This window comes from Galleria mellonella, unplaced genomic scaffold, assembly GCF_026898425.1.
Source record: "Galleria mellonella isolate WM207_F2 unplaced genomic scaffold, CSIRO_AGI_GalMel_v1 utg200, whole genome shotgun sequence".
Lineage (NCBI taxonomy): Eukaryota > Metazoa > Arthropoda > Insecta > Lepidoptera > Pyralidae > Galleria > Galleria mellonella.
In genome coordinates this window covers 1717499-1743560 of record NW_026442034.1, presented here as the reverse complement: position 1 = coordinate 1743560, position 26062 = coordinate 1717499, and the positions used below count along the sequence as shown (strand labels likewise).

General features: G+C 34.1%; 1 protein-coding gene across 1 annotated transcript in view; it reads right to left on the bottom strand.

Annotated features, from left to right (window-relative positions):
* LOC113516454 (probable G-protein coupled receptor 158) overlaps positions 1-26062 on the bottom strand; it is a 197688-nt gene that overhangs the window by 35305 nt on the left and 136321 nt on the right. The window contains exons 5-7 of the mRNA XM_031913302.2: positions 7913-8056; positions 7109-7309; positions 4253-4431 (exon numbers count right to left, since the gene is read on the bottom strand). Of these exons, the coding sequence (XP_031769162.1) occupies positions 4253-4431; positions 7109-7309; positions 7913-8056 (524 nt within the window). The remainder of the gene's footprint in view (positions 1-4252; positions 4432-7108; positions 7310-7912; positions 8057-26062) is intronic.

Below are 26062 nucleotides of genomic sequence, written 5' to 3'. Positions count from 1 at the left end.
TCATGCAATTTTAAATTATTCAAAGTGGTTTTTTTCAATAATTGTCCCTTTTTGCAACGCTTATTTAATATATTCCGATTCTTAATTATAAACTTTTTTAGTTTTAAATATTTTTTAAATTTATTATTACTCAACATACAAATATTACTGTTATAGTTGCCTAATTTAGGTGATGTATCACTAGTAAGGTCAATTACAACAGGATGGGTGCATGGAACTGTAGTAGAAGGAGGCACACAGTCAACACTAATAAGTTCCTCATATAAATTACTAATCTCATTACTTTGTCGAGATTCCAATCTTGTGTCTAGATCATTGATTTTAGAATATGCCTGCTTTAACTCAAGTTCCAATTCAGTGATACGCCTCAAGGCTTGCTCATGAGTGTCACTACATTGATGAAAGCTACTTATTAGTTCTTGAAGCTGATCCCGCTGCTCAATAACTTCCTGATGGCTATTATGAAGTTCTGACAATTCTGATTTTAATTGGGTATTTTTATTTATAATTTTTAAAATTTCATCTTCACTCTCTTCTCTCTCCCTGATCAACTTGTCACTGAGATCTGATGAGGTAACAAACATAAAAAAAAATACAACTGAGAACATTTCTCTTTTCGAAGTCTATTAGAAATTAAAAAAACATTCAGTTTCTATTTTAGATTCAGTGTAACTATGTCCTTAGAAAGGAATCCCTCAATAACTTATTGGATATTTCCTCTATTCATGGCAATATCGTATTTGTTATCTTTGAATTTTGCTTCTGTATTCGGCCGCGTGGGACCGCCTTACTCCAGCATCATAGACGTTTGTAATAGAAAAATTATTAGTACTATTCCTTTTACAATTTGACGATATCGTTTCTATTATTTAGATAATTCGATGTTCCTTTTCGGTTTATATTTTGTACAATGAAATAAAAAATATTTCATGTGTAGGTAGAGTGGTATTTTTATTCGCTTAGGTGTCTTTTGAAATTGAACGTGTTATGTCTATAATTGTCGATTGTGAAACCTATCTTATATGACCACATATTAAGATAAAAAAAATGTGTTAAAATTAGACAAAAAAATTATGATAGTTAAATTGTGTTCTACCATAAAAAAAACCGACTTTAATTATTATAGAATCGATTATTTTGTTTTAAAAACTAAACAATTTTAATATAGTTCCTATGAGACCAACCTGTAACTATATTCTTTCAGATAGAAAAAATATCTAAATCGGTTTACAACTTAGTTATGAGGTAACAAAAAATCAAAAATACAAGAGAATTGAGAACCTTCTTATTTTTGAAGTCGGTTGATAAATAAAAGATGTTCGCGACTATATTGACTACTTAGTTAAAGTCTCGACTGTTTTTGTTATAGTACTTAAGAATTACTACAGTTTGGGTTTTTTTTTTAAAAGAGCATAATAAGGATTCTTAAGGGTCGGTAACGCGCGTGTGACATCGCTGGTGTTGCGGGAGTCTACAGGTATAGTCTGAATGTGAATGTGAATGTGAAAAAGACTCTATTTTCCGCGCTTAGCCTCTCATTTGGGCCGTTGTGCGTATGAGTCGTTGCTAGTACAGCCAACCTAGCTCCGCCCAGAAGCGCAGAAGCGTCCTGGTTTCTTCACAGGCCTCACGGAGCGACCTCACCGTTCCGAGGATTTCTAAACGTTGATGGGCTACAGCCTCACATTCCAGAATTACGTGAGCAGCCGTTTCTTCTGCGTCGAAACAGTCTCGACATAGAGGGCTGTCTGTGGCTCCTATTGTGTATAAATGTTTTTTTAATGGACAATGGCCCGTTATTGTCCCTATCATTATTTTGAGGTTTTTTCTATCTAGATGTAATAAACAGGTATAGCCTGTAAACCCGTTTATCAACAGACTGGCCATATATTTGTTTGCCACCATAGTAGTATAAAAAATAGTAAACACGGTGCTTCAACACCTTGTCGATTTAGGATCTATCCTGTAACGACACTGTAAGAAGGCGATATAAATAAATGATGGATGAACTGACCTGCTTTCTGTCTCATCTAGTACTATTACCGTTCTATTGTAATCTAATAAAGATAAATCTTGCTACCACAAAACGATTTTTTTTTATTTTTTTTTATTTTTTTTATAGAACTTAGAATGGCAAACAAGCTGACGGCCCACCTGATGGAAAGTGGTAACCGTCGCCTATAGACATGAGCAGTACCATGGACATAACAGAGTATACTGTTTCGCCCATGATACCCCCATGCGTTGCCATTCCTGAGGACTCAGGTGTTATTCCTCTGTACCCAGTAAATTCACGCCATATCCCACCCTTCAAATCGAAACACAGCCATGCAAACACAACTGCTTCACGGTTGAAACACGAATGGGACAGAGGATATAGGAACAGCTATGAATATTACAAACTAGGTGTTACCTTGAGAAAGTCTGTATCACTGGTTACTTGATTAGAATTATTTTGTTTAATTCCGCTACCATTAGTAAATATATGAGTGGTAACAATCGAAGATTGACCACTATTATTACTACCAGAAGTTCCACAACCTTCTATATTAGCTATCAGCCTCCGAATGCCATTATGTTCACGCAGGTTTCACGACACGTGTTTCACCTCTAAACGAGGCATCTACAGGCAAATAATTAGATCGCAGCTCTAAATCTAAAGTTACCAGTTCACACCCAAACTGCTAATTAGCTATGGATCTATACATAGTTGCGCTTTTTATCTTAAATTCTTGTTATGATAAGTAGCATCCCAAAATCGCCATTAATTCTATTCTTAGCATTCACTCAGTAACAATACTGTACATTCAAAATGTTGAGTAAATACGAGCTGTGAGCTCTTAGGTCATTTACGATAACTCCTCTGGCGCGCGGTCCAAATATTTGTCTTTATCAAGTTCAGTTTCAATTCACGTGGATAAATATTTAACCGGAGTTTTCTTCATATTATATGTTGTCTCTACTGTTGGTCATAAGGATTTGATACTATTTTTAGCAACTCTTTAGATTTTGGATAAAACATTTCCATATAAATTGAAGTTTACTATGAAATGACACTCTACTCTAAACCTCTTAGAGGTTGGATCAGTGTACTGTATATGGTAAAATATTTCAATAAAATTGCAGAGAAAATTGTAAAATGTCTTTAACTTTTCAAGTTACAAAAATCGAAGAACACTTTTATTTAATATATTTAAAGTTTTATAGTCTTAAGGTTACACTGCATCACGGTATTTTAAAAATTCCATAAGATAAATAGTTAAATAATTTATTTTTATCATTTACAGCAATATTGGTACTTAAAAAAGAAATGAAACAAAACATATACAAAAAAAAAACAAAGCAAAATACGTAAATAAAATTATACAATTTCTCGTGAGTGCATACATATTATATATTGCTAAGTGTCCTACTGATACAAACTGCATTTTTAATAATTGCAAATCATAAGTGATGCATGATACCATATCAAAATGTGATTAGAACAAAGGGAGTTATTATTACTGTACTATGCCTTAATTTTTTTAAATTTTCCTGTCAAGTAGAGAACTATTACTATATTAATAGTGTGAAGGTGACACCCTCTGGCGTGGAGAGTTTCAAGGCCGTAAAAATTATTCACCAATTAAAGAAGAAAGAAGAGAAGGGTCCAGCCCTCCCATATCAGTAAGTCCTCTGTGATGCTATTTATTAAAATATTAAAAACATTGATGTCAGAGATGATTTTAGGGCAAAAGGACTCGTCCCGAGACCCCTATCTGAGCTTTTCTGAACGAAGATTGATACGATTTAAGTAGATATGCACACAAAGACCTCTGTTTGATTTATGAATACAAGTATAGTTGAGTTACATTTTCCTTTTATAAAAGTTCGATGTGTAATATTAAAAGCCCGTAAAAGCAAGATTCGGTGTAAAATTAATAGATAGAATCAGCCGATGAGTTAGTGGAATCTAATTTACTGTTTAAAGACCCCATTGCCAATCAGTAGGAGATATTAGCATATTTATCGCAATGATCAGACAATTTGGGTCTTACAAGGTTTTCTTTTGGGTCCTTTTTATCTTGCACTCGTAATATATTTAGAGGAATGAACTCTAATTGCTTGTTACAAGATTCTAGATATGAGGTGATACATTTTATTTATACTTCAATACCGCGATGTGCTCTTTGTTTAAAATAATTACATCGATATATTTTAGCTAATTTGCTTGTGAACTTTTGTTCACTAAAAAAAGCATTACAAAATTTACCTCCAAGTCTTCAGCATCAGAGCCCCGTATGTGAGACAAAAGCCGACCTCTCGCAACCACACCCTCGCTGTGCACGTAAGAACCGTTGGTCTACCGTACATGACCAGAGTCGTGCAGTATATAAGGAGAGCCCCCAGAACGATTACCCTGAGGAGTGCAGGACTGGCTGCGCGGACCACCTAAAAGAAAAAAAATAGGAATAGAATAATTCAAGAACTATTGGAACTAGTTATAGACATCCTATAACAGATGGTTGTTTTCTGCAAAACCAGATCCAATTTTTAACTAACTTCAAAAAGAGAAGGTTCCAAGCCGGTTTTATTTCTATAATATTTGTAATCTCGTAACTCCTTCAGTAATAAATCAGTTGGAAAAATTGTTTTTGTATCTAAAAGAATATATTCACAGACGGATTCATCAAATCGAAATATCAAATCAGTATTGTAATTTCATTTTGAAATCAAAATAAATAGTTTTATCACAACTGAAGTTAATTGATTTTGATAAAATTTCTATGAGACCAAACTATAAATATTTACCAGAGGATGACTTTGTACAAAAGTGGATTGCTTGGGTGCCTCTGTTCCATTCGTGTTTCTACCGTGAAGCGGTTGTGTTTGCATGGCTGTTTCGGTTTAAAGGGTGGGATATGGCGTGAATTTACAGGGTACAGAGGAATAACACCTGAGTCCTCAGGAATGGCAACGCATGGGGGGTATCATGGGCGAAACGGAATACTCTGTTATGTCCATGGTACTGCTCATGTCTATAGGCGACTGTTACCACTTTCCATCAGGTGGGCCGTCAGCTTGTTTGCCATTCTAAATTGTATAAAAAAAATGTCTTTTTAGATAAAAAAGAATTTTTTAAATCGATTTAGAACTGACCAAACTTTGAGATGACAAATATAAAAATAGAGAAAAAACTACAACCGAATTGAGAACTTCCTTTTTTTCTGAAGTCGGTTGAAAAAAGAAAATACAAAAAAAAATATAGTATCACACCTTTATAACATAGTCTTGTTATTTCGTTATATATAGTATATATATTCGTTATATATAGTTTCGCAGAAAACGATCAGGATAGACGCGAATAGCTAGTTTTAACAAACAATTAGTAATTACAGTTGTCTAAAACAAAAATACCTACTTAACATGTATTATGCAAAATGCGTTAATCTTGGGTATACTAGCCCTTGACTTTAGCTAATAGATGAACAAACAGCTCTGCCTAAGAAGGGTCTAGTTTACGGCTTACGCAGGTCCTATACTACTTGCCCACTCACTCACGAGATTAGACGTTACATACAGCAATGCTTAATCCTTAAAGCTATTGGATTTTGAAACAAATTTCACATGTATTATACATATATTAATTAACATTTGGTTTACCAGGATCAAGTTAAGCTGATATTGTCTTGCGTTAGAATGCGATCATTAAGTATTATTAATTATTTATAATAATTTATTGTCCCGCTTTTTTATGCATTTTAGAATGGTAAACAAGATGACGGTCCATTTGATGGAAAGTGGTAACCGTCGTCTATAACCATCAACAGTACTGTGGACATAACAGAGTATACTGTATTGCCCAGGATACCCTTTATCCGTTTCCATTCCTGAGGACTAACTTGTTATGCTTCTGCATCCTATAACTTTATTGTTATATCCCACCCTTTAAATTGAAACAGAACTGTTTTACAGCAGAAACACGAATGGGACAGGGGTACCCAAGCAAACGTTTTTTGTACAAAATCTCCAGTCAAAAACTTCATAATTTTTAGAGGACTAGAGAAATAATCGATTTGTGCCCCCTAGAATGGTTTGGTTGAAGGGTGGGATATGGCGTGAATTTACTGGGTACGGAGGAATATCACCTGAGTCATCAGGAAGGGCAACGCATAGGGGGTATCACGGGTGAAACAGTATCTGTTATGTCCATGTTACTGCTCATGTCTATAGGCGACAGTTACCACTTTCCATCAGGTGGGCCGTCAGCTTGTGTGCCATTCTAAGTTTTATAAAAAAAAATAGAATCCTTTGTTTGCATCCTCAGTGCATGATCTCTTTCGCAAACCCTTATAACTCAACTAATGTTATCCTAGAGTTACCCCCCCCCCCCAGGTAAAATGGTTTGATTTATATGAAGATAATATTATGACTTATTTAAATAATATTTTATTCTAATGGAAATTGTGTTCAAATAATTATATTTTGAAAAAAATGAAATGTAATTAACAATTATTGTTATACAGATTAAATAATTCTGTAGATCGAAAACATTAATTGATTCTCCAACTTCTAATTATAAATAAATTTCTATATTCATTTGTAAATAATATATGTTTACCATTTACTTGGAAATATTAACTTGTAAAATTGAAGGTTCCTGAATGTGGGATTTCACGGCAATTTAAGAATTTCCTGCTGTCGGCGCAACTGACGTAACTTTCTCCGGTAGTTTTCTATCCAATGGAATGGTGGAAGAATTTTAAAAATATTTTTAAGTCAGATCTCATTAAAAATTGTATAATCTTTCTGTAATAGCATCAGACGCCGGATGTTGATTTATAATGCGAACGATGGCCTACTTCAGTCTTAATGTCTTTTAAAATAGAAAAGTTTTCCAGCTAAATTCTGTACCATTCTGTAACTCCCATTATGTAACAAATTTACTGTAAATAAATTTCATTTCATAATTTCATTTCGATAAAAATAGTCGTCTGGTCATAATTGGAAACTGACTGAGATAGCTATGTATTCGAATTCCGTTGAAGATCTTTGTAATCTTTTGCCAATATATATATATATAGGATATGATTGACAAATAATAACAGATTTATATAAAAATACTCACTCTAACATGTCCATACTTGATTGTAAAGTAAATAATAAATGGAAGGCAGGTTATGACCAAACAGGCGAGCGCGAAGATTGTAGTTCTAACGACCCAGTTGAGAGCGGCAACGCAAGGCGATCCGTCCACACAAGCTTCACAGCCTTCAGCACAGGGCAAACATTCGAACGCATCCGGCAATGAGTAGAGGTTTTTTTGAAGCTGTACAAAAAGATTATTGTGCTGTAACTTAGTGTACTAAAGGATTAAGAATAAAATAGTGCTGCTACATCTCTTCATTCCCAGGACAGTGAAGGAACGAGTATCATATATCGGTATAATAAAAGGAAAAATCGAAATGTAGCTCTATAACGTTGTCCATCAAGAGTGGTAATAGAAGACCGAATTCCTTCCGTAGTTTTATACCCATACCTATATAAGTGCTGAGGCGTTTTTACCTCATTGTGATAAAATCTACAAACACTTTTTGGGCATAAGCCTAGTTGGGCCATATGCTTGTTTAGTTTAGTGAGAGCCCTTGTCAATACACATATATTATTTTTATTCAAAAGAATTAATTTCTTAGAGTAGTTTACTGAAAACCTTTTAATCAGGGCTTTTAAGTAATTATTTCCTGGCAACACGAGTTAGCTATTATTTGCTACTTCTAAGCTTTCAAGTTTGAGATGTCTGAGCTTTAGGTTTCGAGGTATGCCCCAATAAGGTTCAGTTAGTAACATAGGTTATATGTATTGTTTTCGAAAATTATACCTATCCGTGCAAAACCGGGTTGGATCGCTAAAAAGAAATAACTTGAATATATACCAATATATGTTTTTCGTACTCCTCTTCTATTTCGCTACCGTTGTAGTATCTATTGACGGCAGTTGTGTTCGGAAAGTAGAACCCTCTGCGGCACAGGCACCTGTAGGAGCCACGACGGAACCCCAGCCCAGGGACAGGCATGCACTGTGGAAAAACATACCATTTAGATAACAAGCTTTTATTTAACTTACAATGTTTGTGTGTAACTTACAGTGATGGCTGGCTCATCCGTCATACTCGTGAACGGGTGCTGCTTGTAGGGACTGGTCTGCTCTAATCACTATGACTGATTTCCTCTTATTAATTGTTTAACCAGTTGGTTATGTATTCAATATTTTTTCTTTTTAAGTATTTAATTGAATTAGTGCTAATTGGTGGTTTGTATTCACACAATTAAACTTAAAAATGTAAAGCAATAATAAAATTATTTAAAAGAGCAACACGCAAGTTTCTTGCTCGTTCTTCTTGTGATGAGACAGCTTTCCGAACGAGCGGTAGATTAAAAAAAATGTAATGACTTTTCAAAAGTGCTTCAATGTAAGTTTATTTGAATAAATGATTTCTATTCTATTCTATTCTTGTTGTTTAAGTCTAATCTTGCACTTGCATCAATAGGAAACTCTTCTTATCGTCCGATTAAGCCGAATTTTCGCATACGTCTTTAGTTCTGGACACTAAATAATACTCAACATCGTAATGGCTTATGGTGGAAAGATAGGTAGCAGCGTCCCTCTTAAAATATTACCAAAAGCCAAACTGAGGTCGTCAAATCGCCTGCCAAGCGTGACAACTACTGGCAAATCTCCTGGTATTATGATATATATTATTGGTATGGGGGAAGCTATGTTCAGCAGTGGACAGTTAACGGCTGTTACGTACATACATTGTAATATTTTCAAAATGACCGCCATCACAATATGGCGGTTCATGTATTTTCTCAACCCACTTAATATGGGTATCAAATAAAATTGCATAAAGAGTATAAACGATAAAGTTAGTTTACCAGAGGGAGATTTTGTACAAAAGTCTTTGCTTGGGTACTTCTGTCCTATTCGTGATTCAACCGTAAAGCAGTCGTATTTGCATGGCTGTGTTTCGGTTTGAAGGGTGGTGGTGAAGTTTGGGGTATGGTAGTGAATTTACGGGGTACAGAGAAATAACACCTTAGTCCGGGGGAAAGGTATTGTTAGAAATGAGGTGTAATAATCCCATTACTAGCAATATACCCTCTCAGGTCGACCTCTACGCGGTTCCCCCTGGAAACCTACATGGGTATTTTTTGTCGCGGTTCCCCCTGGAAACCTACATGGGTATTTTTTGTCGAATAAACTGACTGACCTGTATTCATTCTCATCTATCATCTTTTACTGGTGTCCCGCCGGTGTATACCGATAGCGTGGACAGGGTTACCATTCCATTATCATTCATTAAAAAAACACCTTAGTTCTCAGGAATGGCAACGCATGGGGGGAAAATCATATCATGGACGAAAATGTATACTCTGTTATGTGCATGGTACTGCTCATGTCTATAGGCGACGGTTACCACTTTCCATCAGGTGGGCCGTCAGCTTGTTTATCATTCTAAGTTGCTTAAAAAAAACAACAAGTCTCTAAAAGGACTTGTTTAACTACATATACGTGTATATTCGTTTATACCGGCGTCTCCGTCTTCATCAGATAAAAGTATTTCATCTCAAATGCTACGTGCATGTCAAGTTACATGACAATTGGTTGAGCCGTTAAAACTTTTGCCATGGAAAAGGCGTAGACTGTTTATCAACCCAGTCACGTGGACGAAATTGTGGGCTTAGCTAAATTGGATATTTATGTGTATATTATATGTATATGTATGTATATTACACGTATATTTTATATTTTATGAGTATTATTTATCATATAGTTTCTATCATTTTTATTTTTTACTACCATTTACCCGCGACTTCGTCCGTGTAACCGGGATATGTTTACTGACCGGGATAAAAAGATACCGAAGGATATTTTGGATATACCTTTTAATAAATTCAAAACTCTTATTAAAAAAAAATATTGAATAAAGCCTATTACACACTAAACGATTACTTGAATGACAAACGTGCATGGTGTTAGTCGATCATGCATGGGCTAAACGACCATATTATTTTGGAGATAGTACTTTTTTTAAAACACAAATATTGTTAGCTGATATTTAAAAGAGTAAGTTTAAGAGGCAGGTAAAATCTCATTGTCTATCTCTCTAATTTGCTTTGAAGTTTACTATGTGATTTACGTTGATCTATTTAGTATTAAATATACTATATATATATATATATATATATATATATATATATATATATATATGTTTATGTATGTTTGTTTATGTATTGTAATCTTATTTTTATATACATGATATTTAGAATATTATGCATTTTGTTTGGTTACTTTTTTGTATTTACTGTGTCTGTCTTACGCCATCTACCTTTCTCTCTGTACTTATCTATTATTTATGCCAAGATGTCTGCAACAGATTGCTTTTTGCAATAAGGCCGCCTTTCGTATATGTACATTCTGTATAAATACTCCTTGTATACATTTCTATTGTTCGCAATAAAGAGTTTATTATTATTAACTTTTTTATACCATTCAAACTAACACTAAGGTGGCCTTTTTTTGAAGAAACACATACTGTAGTCTTTGCGTTTATTTCTGCGTTTTTCTCAATACATAACAATATTCCGAACTGAAAAGTAAAAAGTGAATAAAATTCAGAGAATTTTAAATTTGAAAAATGAATTTTTAAGATTAAGAGAATTCGCATGTGCGCGTGCGAAAAGTGAATTGTAATAGAGTGCTAGTCGTTTATGAATTCAAAATAAATCTAAACATTATGGGAAAAGGGATATAATACACAAAAAAAGAACTAACCTTAAAACTAAAAGGATTGGCAAGATTTTCCTAATTATTGGTGAGCGAAATAACTATTATTTCTGTAATTTAGATGAACAGAAAAATAGCAGTTACATTGAATAATGAGACATCGGCTCCCATACAAACGAGATTTGCAGTCTCCCTCTCATCACTGTCCATTGTTGAACATATGTTAAGCCTCCCGCTTGGAGGGTTTTGCCAATAGTTGTCACTCTTGGCAGGCGGATTGGCAACCGCAGTTAGGCTTTGGAGATGTTTTAAGTGAGACGTTGTTGCCCACTCCTCGCCCTCCTTTCGCCTCTTACGACATCCGGAAAAGAAGGGATAGTCTATTCTATGCCGGAACAGTCTCCCTTTAATAAGACAGTTTTAGTGAATTTGTATTTTTTTTATGGATGATAATGAAATGGCAACCCCACCTGTGCTAACGTTATACGTTGGCGGGGCACCAGTGAGGGATGACAAGTGAGAATGAAAGGGCAGGTCAGTTAGCCCATCGTGATAAATACATATATATAAAATATATATATATATATAAAATATATATATATATATATATATATATATATATATATATATATATATATATATATATATATATATATAGCAAGGCAACAGATTATTTTACAATAATTAATACATTAATAAAATAAATATTACATAAAACAGCATTAAATTTGCACTCCAATACCTGCTCTGCATAACATTCGATATTAGAAACATTAAAAGAATGACGCCTATAAATTTAAAGTAGCAAATTGGCAGCCTTTATGTAACATTGCAAGGATTGTTGGAAAATATCAAGCTCCTTGCATACATTGTTATATTTACTGCACATGCAGATAATTAGATTGTGATACGATATATATATATATATATATATATATATATATATATATATATATATATATATATATATATATATATATATATATCGTATCATCATATACATATGACAACTGCACTCAATTTGGTGCAGTAAGTAATGTCTAATGCCGGAACAAAGATACAGACATGTATACATACAGAAAAATACTGTTTCGACTTCTATTACTCTTATCAATCCATTTTATTATATATTTTTTTAATGCATGATAATGGAATGGTAACCCCACACACGCTATCGGTATACACAGGCGGAGTACCAGTGAAGGATAATAGGTGAGGATGAAGTAGGTCAGTTAGTCCATCGTGACGAATTCAACAAGAATTGTTCACGATGGTTTCCAGAGGGAACCACGTGGAGGTTGACCTAATAAGGCATATTGCTAGCAATGGGGCTGTCAAACTCCATTGCTAACAATTCCTTTCCCCCCATTTTATTATATTAGTAAGATAATATTAAAGAATATTCAAACATTATGTACTTTATTTATCAATATTGATGAAAAAAATTGTTAATAAAATAAATAAATAAATGAGTATACTTTATTTGCATTATACAATATAGGGAATAAGCAAGACAATTAATAAATGTATCGATACAATTGTATATGTACAGTAAGGCGGTCTTATTACTGAGCGCAATCTTTTCAAGACAACCTTAAGGTAATGGACTATTGTTGTACAAGTAGGTACAATAATATTGCATAATTATAGAAATAAAATATTAAAGACAATAAATTGTTCAGTTGGACACCAAGTGTTCCAGTCTTAGTTAAAGTATCTCCATAGAAATGCTTCGAGAAAAACAGGTCAACTTTTTCATACAATTTTGCGTGATAAATAGCTATGGGTGTTTATTTTTATACAACTTAGGTGGCAAACAAGCATACGGCCCACCTGATGGTAAGCGGTTACCGTAGCCTATGAACGCCTGCAATACTAGAGGTATTACGCGCGCGTTGCCGATCCTAAAGAAACCTCTTTACCCCCCTTTTGAAGAACCCCATGGTGTAGTCTCTTGGGAAAACCTCGGCAGGGAGCTCGGCTTAAGTGTTCGTGAGAGAAAACATTTCTGAAATCGCGTTGTACGCGACCATTTAAACTGTAGGGTATGAGGGTGAAGTCCCTGTCGATGGCGAGCCGTACGATGATAATAAGTGGCCGTAGGCATCATATTGAATAATTCCTTTCCTTTATAACTTCTATATTTATTTTGTCTTATAATTTCTGTATCTTTTTAATGCGTAAATACAAATTTTATTTATTGAATAATACGTCAGGATACATTGTATGCGTAAGTATATAGAGCACTAATAAAAAACGAGTCAGCTAATTTGACAATTAGCTGACAAAAAGTTGAGCCGTTTTTGAGGCTAGATGCTCTATCTTTTTTTTTTATTCAACGTAGAATGGCAAACAAGCTGACGACCCACCTGATGGAAAGTGGTAACCGTCGCCTTTAGACGTGAGCAGTACCATGGACATAACAGAGTATACTGTTTCGTCCATGATACCCCCAAGCGTTGCCATTCCTAAGGACTCAGATGTTATTCCTCTGTACCCTGTAAATTCACACCATATCTCACCCTACATACCGAAACACAGCCATGCAAGCACAACCGCTTCACGGTAGAAACATTAATGGGACAGAGGTATCCAAGCAATCGACTTCTGTACAAAGTCTCCCTCTGGTAATCTATTTATATAATCTAAGGTTCCAATATATTAAAATTGTAGCTAGACGATGAATGTATATGGGAGATATTTGAGAAAAAAATAATATATGGAGTTATAATAAAGTCAATAGATAGTTTTTAATAACTTTGTTTATTTATCTGTCTGTATATTTTTTCAGGTATTACTCAAAAACGACTGTATCAAATTGCAAGCGATCTCTACAGTTGTATTTCTGAAAGTTTAACCCAAAATCTGGTAAATGTTTTATCTTAATAGGTTTTCCAGATTGTTCTAGAAATTTCTTCTAATATTCCTATAGCGTCGTTGGTTTTCCCCATCTGAAATCCATGCGTACGAAGCAGCGGCCAAAAAGCTAGCAATTAATATATTTTTGTTTATTAAACTCTCAACCTGGGGATAATACATAGGAAATGTTAATTAAATTTTAAAATAAACGGTTTGTTTCCGCTACTGCCAACGTAAATTGTGGTACTTGTGGGGTTAATTTGGGCATTGCCTTTAAATTTTCTGTGATTATATTTATGTATTTTTAAGAGGGAACAATTAAAAACAAGATATTAAACGTAATTTTCTTTAATAAATTGCCCATAACTGTAAGTCAGTCTAGTGTGAATTTATTGATATTTTATTTAATTATTTATTTATTTAAAGGAACACCAACAGCATATTGCATTATAAATTTTACCAGAGAGAGACTTTGTACAAAAGTCGTTTGCTTGGGTACCTCTGTCTCATTCGTGTTTTAACCGTGAAGCAGCTGTGTTGAAACACGAATGGGACAGAGGTACCCAAGCAAACGATATTTGTACAAAGTCTCCCTCTGGTAGTATTTAGTAATTGTGATTTTCATGGTATATTTGTACAACATGTACAGATGGCAGTTATAGCTCGTCTTATAAATAAAGGTCGTCTTCATAACAACGCTTGAAAGGGAAGGCTTTTTGGATTAATATGTGACAAAGCCAATTCCTTAATAAAAGTCCTAAGACATGTGTATATAAAACATGTTATGTAACCGGATTTGCGGTATTGTTTACAGTGCTCGCACGCTCGGCTCAGACTGGATTAGCTGAGACGAATTGTAACTGTTAAGAAGGATTTTGACGTCTTCTAATAAATACTTGTTTTGTGAAAATTTGAGTTTTTATCGGGTTTTGTTTGCACTGTATTAAGTGCGAACTAAGAGATAATCATGGGGCTTCGTTTTTGCGGTCTCTTTATCTTCTGAGCAGATTTTTTAATGGATGAAACTGGAATGGTAACTTCGCCTTTTTATTAGCACAATGTAAGGAACAATATTAAAAGTAGTACTGTTTCTTATATTGTTATATTTCTATATTACAATATAAGTCAGGAATAGGAAGGTTGTGTAACATCTGGTAGTAAAAGAGGTGACCAATCTTCGATGGTGGCAGTCACATACATACTACTTACACTACTTACTTACACTACACTTATACTACTACTTGGCGTGAATTTACTGGGTACAGAGGAATAACACTTGAGTCCTCAGGAATGGCAACGCATGGGGGTATCATGGGCGAAACAGTATACTCTGTTATGTCCATGGTACTGTTCATGTCTATAGGCGACGGTTACCACTTTCCATCAGGTGGGCCGTCAGCCTGTTTGCCAATCTAAGTAGTATAAAAAAATAATAATAATAATGGTAGAGGAATTAAAAAAATAATCTAATTAAATAAACAGTGTATTTTATTTAACACTGAAGTGATCAATAATATATAGAAACTGTCTTATTGCTAAGTCTGCGGAAGGTAGTATTTCACCATCATCATTTCAGCCGTTAAATGTCAAACCTCCCCATTGGGGGTTTTACCAGTAATTGTCACGCTTAGTAGGTGGGTTGAAAACCGCAATTAAGCTCTGGTGATGTTTTAATAGGTAAGTTGCTACTCATTTTTCGACTCTTAAGTTCCCTTAGACCAGGAATTCCCAAACTTATTTTGTCTACTGCCCACTTTGGGAGTAAATTGTTTATTAGCGCCTTCATTTTTTACTTACTTAAAAACCACTATTATTTCAAATTAAATTAATTAATTATTGTGTAAATTGTGTAAATTAATCAATTTTAGGCGTGAATTTACAGAGTACAGAGGAATAACACCTGAGTCCTCAGGAATGGCAACGCATGGGGGGTATCATGTGCGAAACAGTATACTCTGTTATGTCCATGGTACTGCTCATGTTTATAGGCGACGGTTACCATTTTCCATTAGGTGGGCCGTCAGCTTGTTTGCCATTCAAAGTAGTATAAAAAAAATCCAGTTTTCTATACTTAACCTACATTTTATATTTTGAACATTATTTAAAAGTCTCTGAACACGTTAACCGCAAGTTAAAAGACTGTAAATTTATGAGCAGCCATTTGGCTGACTAGTTTTTATGTCTCTCTTCCCCATGAATAATAGTTCAGTCTTTGATGACAGGGTTTATGATGTGGTAAATAAGTATTGGCTTCGATTCAGGAAGCTATTTCTGACCTTTTATGGTGAAGCTAAGAGGAAAGGACTACTAATAAGAGAGTTATCATAAAAAAGTTTATAGTTTAGTGGTTAAATTTGTATGATACAGATAATAATATTATGTAGAATTTGTATGGCTTGATAGTAAACTTTGTAGTGTTGTTTGTAGTGCATCCACAATGTTTGCAGCGGCATGGACAGATGACTTCTATGCCATCAGACGCAAACGGATCGCATCTCTTTTACACCGACTGCGTGGCAGCAGTAACAGCATTATATGGGCATTATGTAATAAATACGATAGCCCGATCCTCTCATTGTGGGTCAAAATTATTATAGGGCCCATAAAATGAATTTTGTATTTTTTTTTTCTACTAATATAGTTTAAGTCAATTGTTACTAACAAAAATGGATCTTTGTAATCTATAATAAAGAAAATATTATTATTATTATAAAGTAATTGAGAAAAATAAGAACCGGCTGATTTTCAAAACCGCCAGCTGTTTCAGTGGTCAAGAGACTAGACTGTTGCTTATTTGTAAACAAAAGTCAAATCTCTATACGACAAATTAAACAAAGATTTAGATATATATATACCTTACTTTACCATAAATACAAAGATAAATGTTTAAAATTCCTTTAATCCTTTTTTTATGATAGATATTATATAAAATTTTCGAATCAATTTACAACTTTTCTAACACTTATATCCATACACAAATTTACACATATACACACACATTCACACACACACAAATATGCAAACACATACATATACAAACACACACACACACTTTTTAAATTAACATATAGGCTACTTTGAATTTTCAATTTGTTTTTAATTATTGTAGTTGTTAAAAAAATTGTCTTTAATGTAACTAAACTATACATCTTACTTGGTTTTGTTTTGGAATCTAGCAATGAAGAGGAGGGCGTTGGTATTTGCGACACAGTTTTATACTTCTGTGGATATTATCGTTTTTCAATAATACAATGTTTTCGTTTATAATAAAGATTTATTATTATGAGTTTTTTTTTACACAACACAGGGGACAAACGAGCATAGGCTTCGCCTGATAGTAAGCAACTACCGCCGCCCATAATCACTCGCAACAGCAGAAGCATCGCAGGTATAATGCCAGCCTTTTAAATATGAATATGCTCTTTTTTTAAGGTTATGATGTCGTATCGGTTCGGAAATACTGCTGCCGGAAGGTGATTCCAGAGTGGTTGTTTATATGTTTAAAACTGCCAACATTCTACAAGCCAAAATTCTTAGGTGCCTTCATTATTTCGTCCATCACAATACCTAGATGTTTGCGTGTATAGCTTTGAATAATAATATCTTAGCAAAAAGTACTTTAAAATATAAAAGAATATAAAGCCTCTCCCTTAATCCCGGGAGCTTTTGTAGGAAATTTCAATTACGTAGTCAGAGCCTGTCCTTTTTAGGGTCCAATTAGTGAAAAAAGATCTCAAAAATAAGGTCGCATTGTTAATTTGAAAACAGAGTCTCGATATTTGATTTAATAAAACCTTCGTTATATAGTTCTTTGCAAAAAATGATTTACGTGCTAGGGATTTGCTCATTATAAAAATTTGTTACTGGACGAGGACTTTCAGTTTCAAGGATTTATCTATGAATAAAAGAAATACGTAGTTACTTTGTGTTATTGCTTTTATTTATTTAATAAAAGATATATTAATTTGTATTGGCATGCTGAGGTAGTTTGGGCATGTAGAAAGAATGCTAGATGAAGGGCTAACAAAATAAATATACAATGCGAATGCAGATAGGTGCGGGTAACAGAAGAGACCTAGACTAACCTGTTATGATCAAATAAATCGTGTTTCTTCTGAAGCAGGAGTCTCTCTGATACAGACACTGTACAAACTGGTTAGAAGCACAAAGAATTGAGTTCCGGTTTGGAAGAAATATAATCAATAAATATAATCTCAGAAGAGAAATAAATCTCAGAGAATATGCCCAGAGAACTTGTTTAATATGATGTCCACGGCCATCTTCTACCATCGTAAAGTTCAACATCGGCAGAGAGTTCATCCCCATATCTTAGAGCCTAGAAAGTAGCGTACAGCGCGATTTCAGAGATGTTTCCTTGCACGAATACTCGGGTCATGGAATGAGCTCTCTATCGAGTTTTTTCCGAAACACTACAGAATGCAGTTCTTTGAAAAAGGGATAATAAGGTCTCCTTGGGGTCAGCAAAGTGCGTGTAATGCCCCTGGTATTGCGTTCAAAGGTCACGGTGACCGTTTACCACCAGGTGGGTCGTACGCTTGTTTGTCACCTCAGTGGTATATAAAAAATATTACCCTTAATACTCGAAACTAGAACTTAAATCCCAATATTAGCTCTATAGACATTGTCCTTGGTCTAAACAGTAAACTTTGTACGTATGATAAATAAAATAAACGCCCAATAGACGCTTCCGGCAATCTCGTAAAACAACTAAATTGTCTATTTGATGTTTCTTAGGAAAACTTGTTGTTGTCACTCTTTATTGGTATAACCAGGATTAGTTCCTAACCTTATTACGTTTGGGGAAAAACAGTGATTGAATATGGTAATAGAACAGACAGTTTATCGGAATGTGGCGTCGATTCTGAGACGCCATATCTTTAAACTTCGTGAAACTACTGTTTAATCGATCATAATAAAATAAATTTATATTAATTTTGAATTAAATTTATTAGATCGCCGTGTCGGTCCCGGCACAGAATGGGCTAGCCCTTTCTTTCCCGTGGGTGTCATAAGAGGCAACTAAGAGAGGGCGAGGGATGGGCATTAGCGTCCCTCTTAAAACATCTCTAAAAGCTTAACTGTGATTACCAATTGGCCTATCAAACGTGGCAACTATTGGCAAAACTTCTCTTATGGAGAAAGCTTATGTCCAGCAGTGGACAGTTAACGGATGTCGCCTCTTACAACACTCTCAGGAAAGGAAGGAGTGGAGTGGATATGTTGGGACCTACACAGCAATGGAGTTGCTAGTTTCCATTACTAATCCCTTTCCCACTGTCTGACCGCATTTCGAACAGTATCGCATAGTAATATCTTTAATTCTCTACGTAACATTTATATTTAATATCCCAAGCAATGACATAACTTTATTGGATCGCTTTTGTAATAAAAGTGTGTGTACAAAGGCTTTACTTATTGCTATAAGTGCCTTGGGCTACTAGCGGCTGCAGCGAACACGTAAAGCGTAATTTATTCAGCTACCAACTCCTACAGAAGGCATAGTTTTTCATTACATATTCCTATTTTTTTAATATCACATTAAATTAACATAATAATATGGGTTGTGAGAATTTATTTTACATAAATGATAATTATTGTTGATACTCGTAAATAGAAAAGTATGAAGTTAAATATAGTTTTATAGAATACAAATTGAAAGATTAATAATAATATACGCAAGTTTCCCTAATTGTAATAACTCACAAAATTATAAATAGATACTCTGTCCGATTCGTGTTTCAACCGTGAAGCAGTTGTATTTGTATGGCTGTGTTTCAGTTTGAAGGGTGGGATATGGCGTAAATTTACAGGGTATACGAGTAGAGAAATAACACTTGAGTCCTCACGAATGGCAAGGCATGGGGGGTATCATGGGTGAAACAGTATATTCTGTTATGTTCACGGTACTACTCATGTCTATAGGCGACGGTTATTACTTTCCATCAGGTGGACCGTCAGCTTGTTTGCCATTCTAAGTTGTATATAAAAAAAGATAGATACTCTTTATTGTTCCCTCCAAAAGATTACAATATAAATAATTACAAGAAATAATTACAATGAAAAAACAATGGACGACCTTATCGCTAAGAGCGATCTCTTCCAGGCAACCTTTTGATGGAGAGGAATAATTATAAACAAGTTGATTGGAGGCATGATTAAAATTCTGTTAATTCTATTAAATATCTTACTATTGAAGTAAATCTGTAAGTAGATAATATCTATACTACAATATGAGAGATATTTAAGAAAAACTATTTTAATAAAAGTAATGGAAGCCAAAACAATCATTTTTGGAATTTATATCTATATATTAGCCGTGTGGTCCCGGCGTAGAATAGGCCACTTCTTTCTATTTTATTTCACCGTAGGAGACGATTAAGTGAGAGCGAAGGATAGGCAGCTGCGTTCTTCTTAAAACATCTCTAAAGTCTCACTGAGGTTGCCAATCTGCATGCCAAGCGTGGCAACTAATGGCGAAACCCCTCAAGGGGGAGACTTGTGTTCAGCAGTAGACAGTTAAAGACTGATATGATGACGATGATGATGATACCTATATATTTGTTCCAGTATCGTGCAGAAACTACTGCATCAAACCGATGCTTTTTTCACAGTATTATTTCTGAAGGTCTTAACTTAAAATCTGGTACGTATGGTGGTTTATCAAGATATGCCATATACTCATAGAAAGGGTTCAATTAATTTTCCTACTTCCGAAATTCATGTGTACGAAGTAAGGAGCAAAAAGTTAATTATAAAATATATTTATAAACAAATAAATATTTTTTATTACTGTTTATATCTTAAAACAATTCACAATTATTACAAATTATTGCAAGTACATTTATATGTATGTAAAAAAATATAACAAATTATCCACAAAAGAAAAAAAAACGGTATAATTCGAAAATCGTTAAATCCCAAATCCTTAATCTAAAAAGGCATCGGATGTGAAATTAACTCCTTCCCTTTTTCCGTATTATTCTTGGGATATTTAAGCGTGACAAACAAGCCAGATTTGTACCTTATATAGATTTTCTGAGCCTCTTTGCTGTATTTGGATGATCAGATCAGGGACGACCTTTTTGAATTGTACTATGTAATAAGCAATAAACAGGTATAAAGGAATATCGCAGTGGATTTTTTATGCAACTTAGAATGGCAAACAAGCTGACAGTATATCTGATAGAAAATGGTAGTCGTCGCCTATAGACATAAGCAGTATCATGGACATAACAGAATATATCGTACCCCCATGATACTTATGCTCAAGCGTTGCTATTTTTGAGAAATACAGCTTAAAAAAAATTATTGAACAACGATTACAGGTGAATCGTTGTCCAATAATCTTTGAATAACCATTAATACAATCGATTTATTAATGTAATTTTTATAATTGATTGTAACTAGATCTTGCTTTCTACTACTTTTTAGTTACAGGTTACTCAATAATTACTATATCTCATAATGTTTAGCACAATTTTTATGTATATATATATATATATATATATACACAGTAATGAAATGAAATGAATTTATTTTGCTAGAATGCAGGTAATTTTAGATGATAGAGGTTTATATTTTCCGTGTACATTCTGCCTCTATGTCGGCGTGCAAATTTTTAACAATATAAGAAATTTATATATATATTCTACATTATATTTCCTTTCCTTAGTCATGCAATATATTATTATTATTTATTATAGTAAACAGAAAAAATAAAAGCCTATACAATAGTTGTCCAAATTAATAAAATATTTTAACAACTGTATCTCTAGTGTAGGTTGTGAAATGCATTTGTTTTTTTAGCGAAATATTCATTAATGGTATAAAACCCGTTACATAACAGCCAATTTTTAAGTTTACGTTTAAACACTGTATGAGCTGTTACTTCTCTAATGTTATTTGGTAGATGGTTGTAAACTTTAATAGCCATACAGTATGCGTTTCTTTTATGTAAATCTAACCTGCACTTTGGTACATATAATTTGTCGTTTGGTCTAGTTGTACGTGTTCTCGAATCCGATATTCTTTTGAAAAAGCCAGCATGTTCCCTTACAAATATACACAAATCTCTAATGTACATACATGGTAGTGGAAGAATATTTAATTTCTTAAAAAGAGGGCGACAACTTTCTCTAATTTTTGCACCACATATAGCTTTAACACACCTCTTTTGCACAAAAAATGCTCTGGAAATTTCTGCAGAGTTTCCCCATATTAGTAATCCATATGAAAGTATGGAGGATACGTATCCATGATAAGCACTCAGTGCAGCCTGTTCTGATACTGACAATCTTAATTTTCGTATCGCATGCACGAATCTATGGAGATTGTTACACAAGGCCTCTATATGGGCCTTCCAGTTACAATTTCTATCTATAATTATGCCTAAGAATCTGGTACTATCCACTAATTCCACTGATTGATTTTGGTAATTTATATTTATTTTTACAGATTTTGAATGATGTGTGCCAAAATGTATTATTTTGGTTTTATTTAAATTAACTTTTAAATTATTTTCTGTTAACCATTTTATAACATTTTGTAATGTGTCATTAATTTGTGTTTCTAAGTCATCTTTATTTTTACATTTTATTAATATAGTTGTATCGTCAGCATATAGTATACATTTATGTGTGATTATATTAGGCAAATCATTTATATAAGTAAAAAAATATATGGTCCAAGAATGCTTCCTTGAGGAATTCCTACTTTATTTAATTTTGGGATAGATCTATAGATTTTTTTATAGCCATTAATAATTTTAAACGTCTCGGTACATTGTTTGCAATCTTGTAAATAGCTTTTTAGCCAACTATGTGCATTTCCTCTTATTCCGTATTTATATAATTTGTTTAATGCTATATTATGATCTAAACAGTCAAAAGCTTTAGTCATATCTATATATATACACAGTATGTTACTATAATTATGCTACATATTTTTCACCACATCTGCCCTTCATACGCTTTCTGTTTTTACCTAATGGTTAGCTAGTAGAGAATGCCATATGGCATTAAGCTCGCCATTTGTACAAACTTTTATTGTGCAATAACGATTAAATAAATAATAAATACATAAAATTATCAACCACATTGGACGCTCGTGGCGAGATTATTCAAATAGTCCCAATTATTTGAATAACGTCAACTCACCACAAGCGCCCAATATGTGAATTAATGCAAGCTTAGTCGATCTAAAATTTTACAATTTATCGATATTAATAAAGTGATATACTTTTTTTTTATACAACTTAGAATGGCAAACAAGCTGACGGCTCACCTGATGAAAAGTGGTAACCGTCGCCTATAGACATGAGCAGTACCATGGACATAACAGAGTATATTGTTACGCCCATGATACCCCCCATGCGTTGCCATTCCTGAGGACTCAGATGTTATTCCTCTGTACCCTGTAAATTCACGCCATATCCCACTCTTCAAACCGAAATACAGCCATGCAAACACAACTGCTTTACAGTAGAAACACGAATGGGACAGAGGTACCAAAGCGATCGACTTTTGTACAAAGTCTCCCTCTGGTAAATATAATACCATTAATTTATCGTAACAATGCGTTCTATTCTATCTATATTATTGCTATATTCAAAAATTGAGTGGATTTTTGCCATGATTCGTGGAAAATTTATATGAATTTTCATAATTTAATATATGATCCAAATTATATTATTATATACTATACAATGTACATATATCGTACAATATAAATATGTTACTTCCTAAGCATATTAAGTTTTTAAGTGAAATCAGGAGGGAAAAATTTGCAAGACGACTAGATTTTTTCGAGTGACATTCGAAAGGAGAAAGTGCTTGATTCTTTTGGAATTTGGGAGTATATGTTCTATATTGTATCTTCAAAAATCTACAAGAAATAATTACTGAATTTTTTTTTTTGAAATCATTCATCTCAAACTGTGTTAAGAGGGTTTTAGTTTAATTACTAATTAATTTGCAGTATGTAATAAGTCGCCCCTTCCTTTCGTAAATATTTATGATACTTTATAGAATATACTATGATTGATATGGTAACCAACGCCGTGTGGTCCAAGCATAGAATAAGCTACCGCTCCCCTTCCCATGGGTGTTGTAAGAGGCGATTAAGGGAACTTAATGATTGAAGGATGAGCAGCAGCGTCCCTCTTGAAACATCAGCAAAGGCTGACTGCGGTTGCCAACCCACCTGCCAAGCGTACCTCTTATGGGTGAGGCCTATGTTCAACAGTGAACAGTTAATAGCTAGTATAATATGATGATGATGATGATTAAGATTATTATTATGGAACAATAATAATAATAAAAAAGAGAAAAATAGAAAATATCTCGACCTGGCTCACGAGGTGACCGAAATGTGGGGGGGTGACATCCACCGAAATCATTCCAATCGTTTTGTCGGTGAACGGTCTTATTCCAACCAGTCTGGAACAACATCTCAGACGGTTGGGATTCCGAGGCGGCTCACTCCCGGGAAAGATGCAGAAAGCGGTGCTCTTAGATGCCTGCATTATACGCCGGATTCTCTCCCTGGGGCCCTGAACCCCGGCCGACTGTGCTTCTGCCGGGGGTTAGTTGCCATCTCCTTAAGAGGGGAGATGTGAATTTTGTAAAAATTTAAAGAATAATAATAAAATATATTTTTAATGCCTTTGATTTTGTAAAATGAGAGCATTTTATTGATTAATTATAATGATTTTGAAAACTAAAGTCATCTACACCAGAGGGAAACTTTGTACAAAAGTCGTTTGCTTGGATACCTCTGTCTTATTCGTGTTTCTACCGTGAAGCAGTTGAATTTACAAGATATACAAGGTACAGAGGAATAACACCTTAGTCCTCAGAAATGGCAACGCATCGGGGGTATCATGGGCGAAATATGTTATGTCCACGGTACTGCTCATGTCTATAAGCGACGGTTACTATTTTCCATCAGATGGACTGTTACCTTGTTTGCCATTCTAAGTTACATAAATAAAGTAAAGTCGTCATTTTTAAAAAACGAATAATAATTATACAGAATAAGAAAAAAAAATTAAAATACGACAAAAATATCCATGTAACAAACACGCATAATACAAGTAAAACATTGCCTTCCTTTCTTCGGAAGTTGGCAAAAAAAGTTACTGCAAGCAAAACCTACTTACTTATTAGAATTGTACATGAGAATTGTAAACAAGGTATTTCAACATCTATGAATATATTCCTGTAGTTACATCCGTTACGCCTTGGTTTCCTTTCCTCAGGTGCAAATTACGACATCCAGCGCTTCCCCTATTATATTATGCAAAACGCATTATTCATGGCCCTCACTCACAGATATAGATACGGACAGATGACGCAAGTTTTTTTTTTATACAACTTAGAATGGCAAACAAGCTGATGGGCCACCTGATAGAAAGTGGTAACCGTCGCCTATAGACATGAGCAGTACCATGGACATAACAGAGTATACTGTTTCGCCCATGATACCCCCCATGCGTTGCCATTCCTGAGGACTTAGATGTTATTCCTCTGTACCCAGTAAATTCACGCCATATCCCACCCTTCAAACCGAAACACAGCCATGCAAACACAACTGCTTTACAGTAGAAACACGAATGGGACAGAGGTACCAAAGCGATCGACTTTTGTACAAAGTCTCCCTCTGGTACATATAATACCATTAATTTATCGTAGTATTGCGTTCTATTCTATCTATATTATTGCTATATTCAAAAATTGAGTGGATTTTTGCCATGATTCGTGGAAAATTTATATGAATTTTCATATTTTAATATATGATCCAAATTATATTATTATATACTATACAATGTACATATATCGTACAATATAAATATGTTACTTCCTAAGCATATTAAGTTTTTAAGTGAAATTAAAAACTAGATTTTTTTAAAGACATTCGAAAGGAGAAAGTGCTCGATTCTTTTGGAATTTGGGAGTGTATGTTCTATATTGTATCTCCAAAAATCTACAAGAAATAATTACTGAATTTTTTTTTTTAATCATTCATCTCAAACTGTGTTAAGAGGGTTTTAGTTTAATTACTAATTAATTTGCAGTATGTAATAAGTCGCCCCTTCCTTTCGTAAATATTTATGATACTTTATAGAATATACTATGATTGATATGGTAACCAACGCCGTGTGGTCCAAGCATAGAATAGGCTACCCCTCCCCTTCCCATGGGTGTTGTAAGAGGCGATTAAGGGAACTTAATGATTGGAGGATGAGCAGCAGCGTCCCTCTTGAAACATCAGCAAAGGCTGACTGCGGTTGCCAACCCACCTGCCAAGCGTACCTCTTATGGGGGAGGCCTATGTTCAACAGTGAACAGTTAATAGCTAGTATAATATGATGATGATGATGATTAAGATTATTATTATGGAACAATAATAATAATAA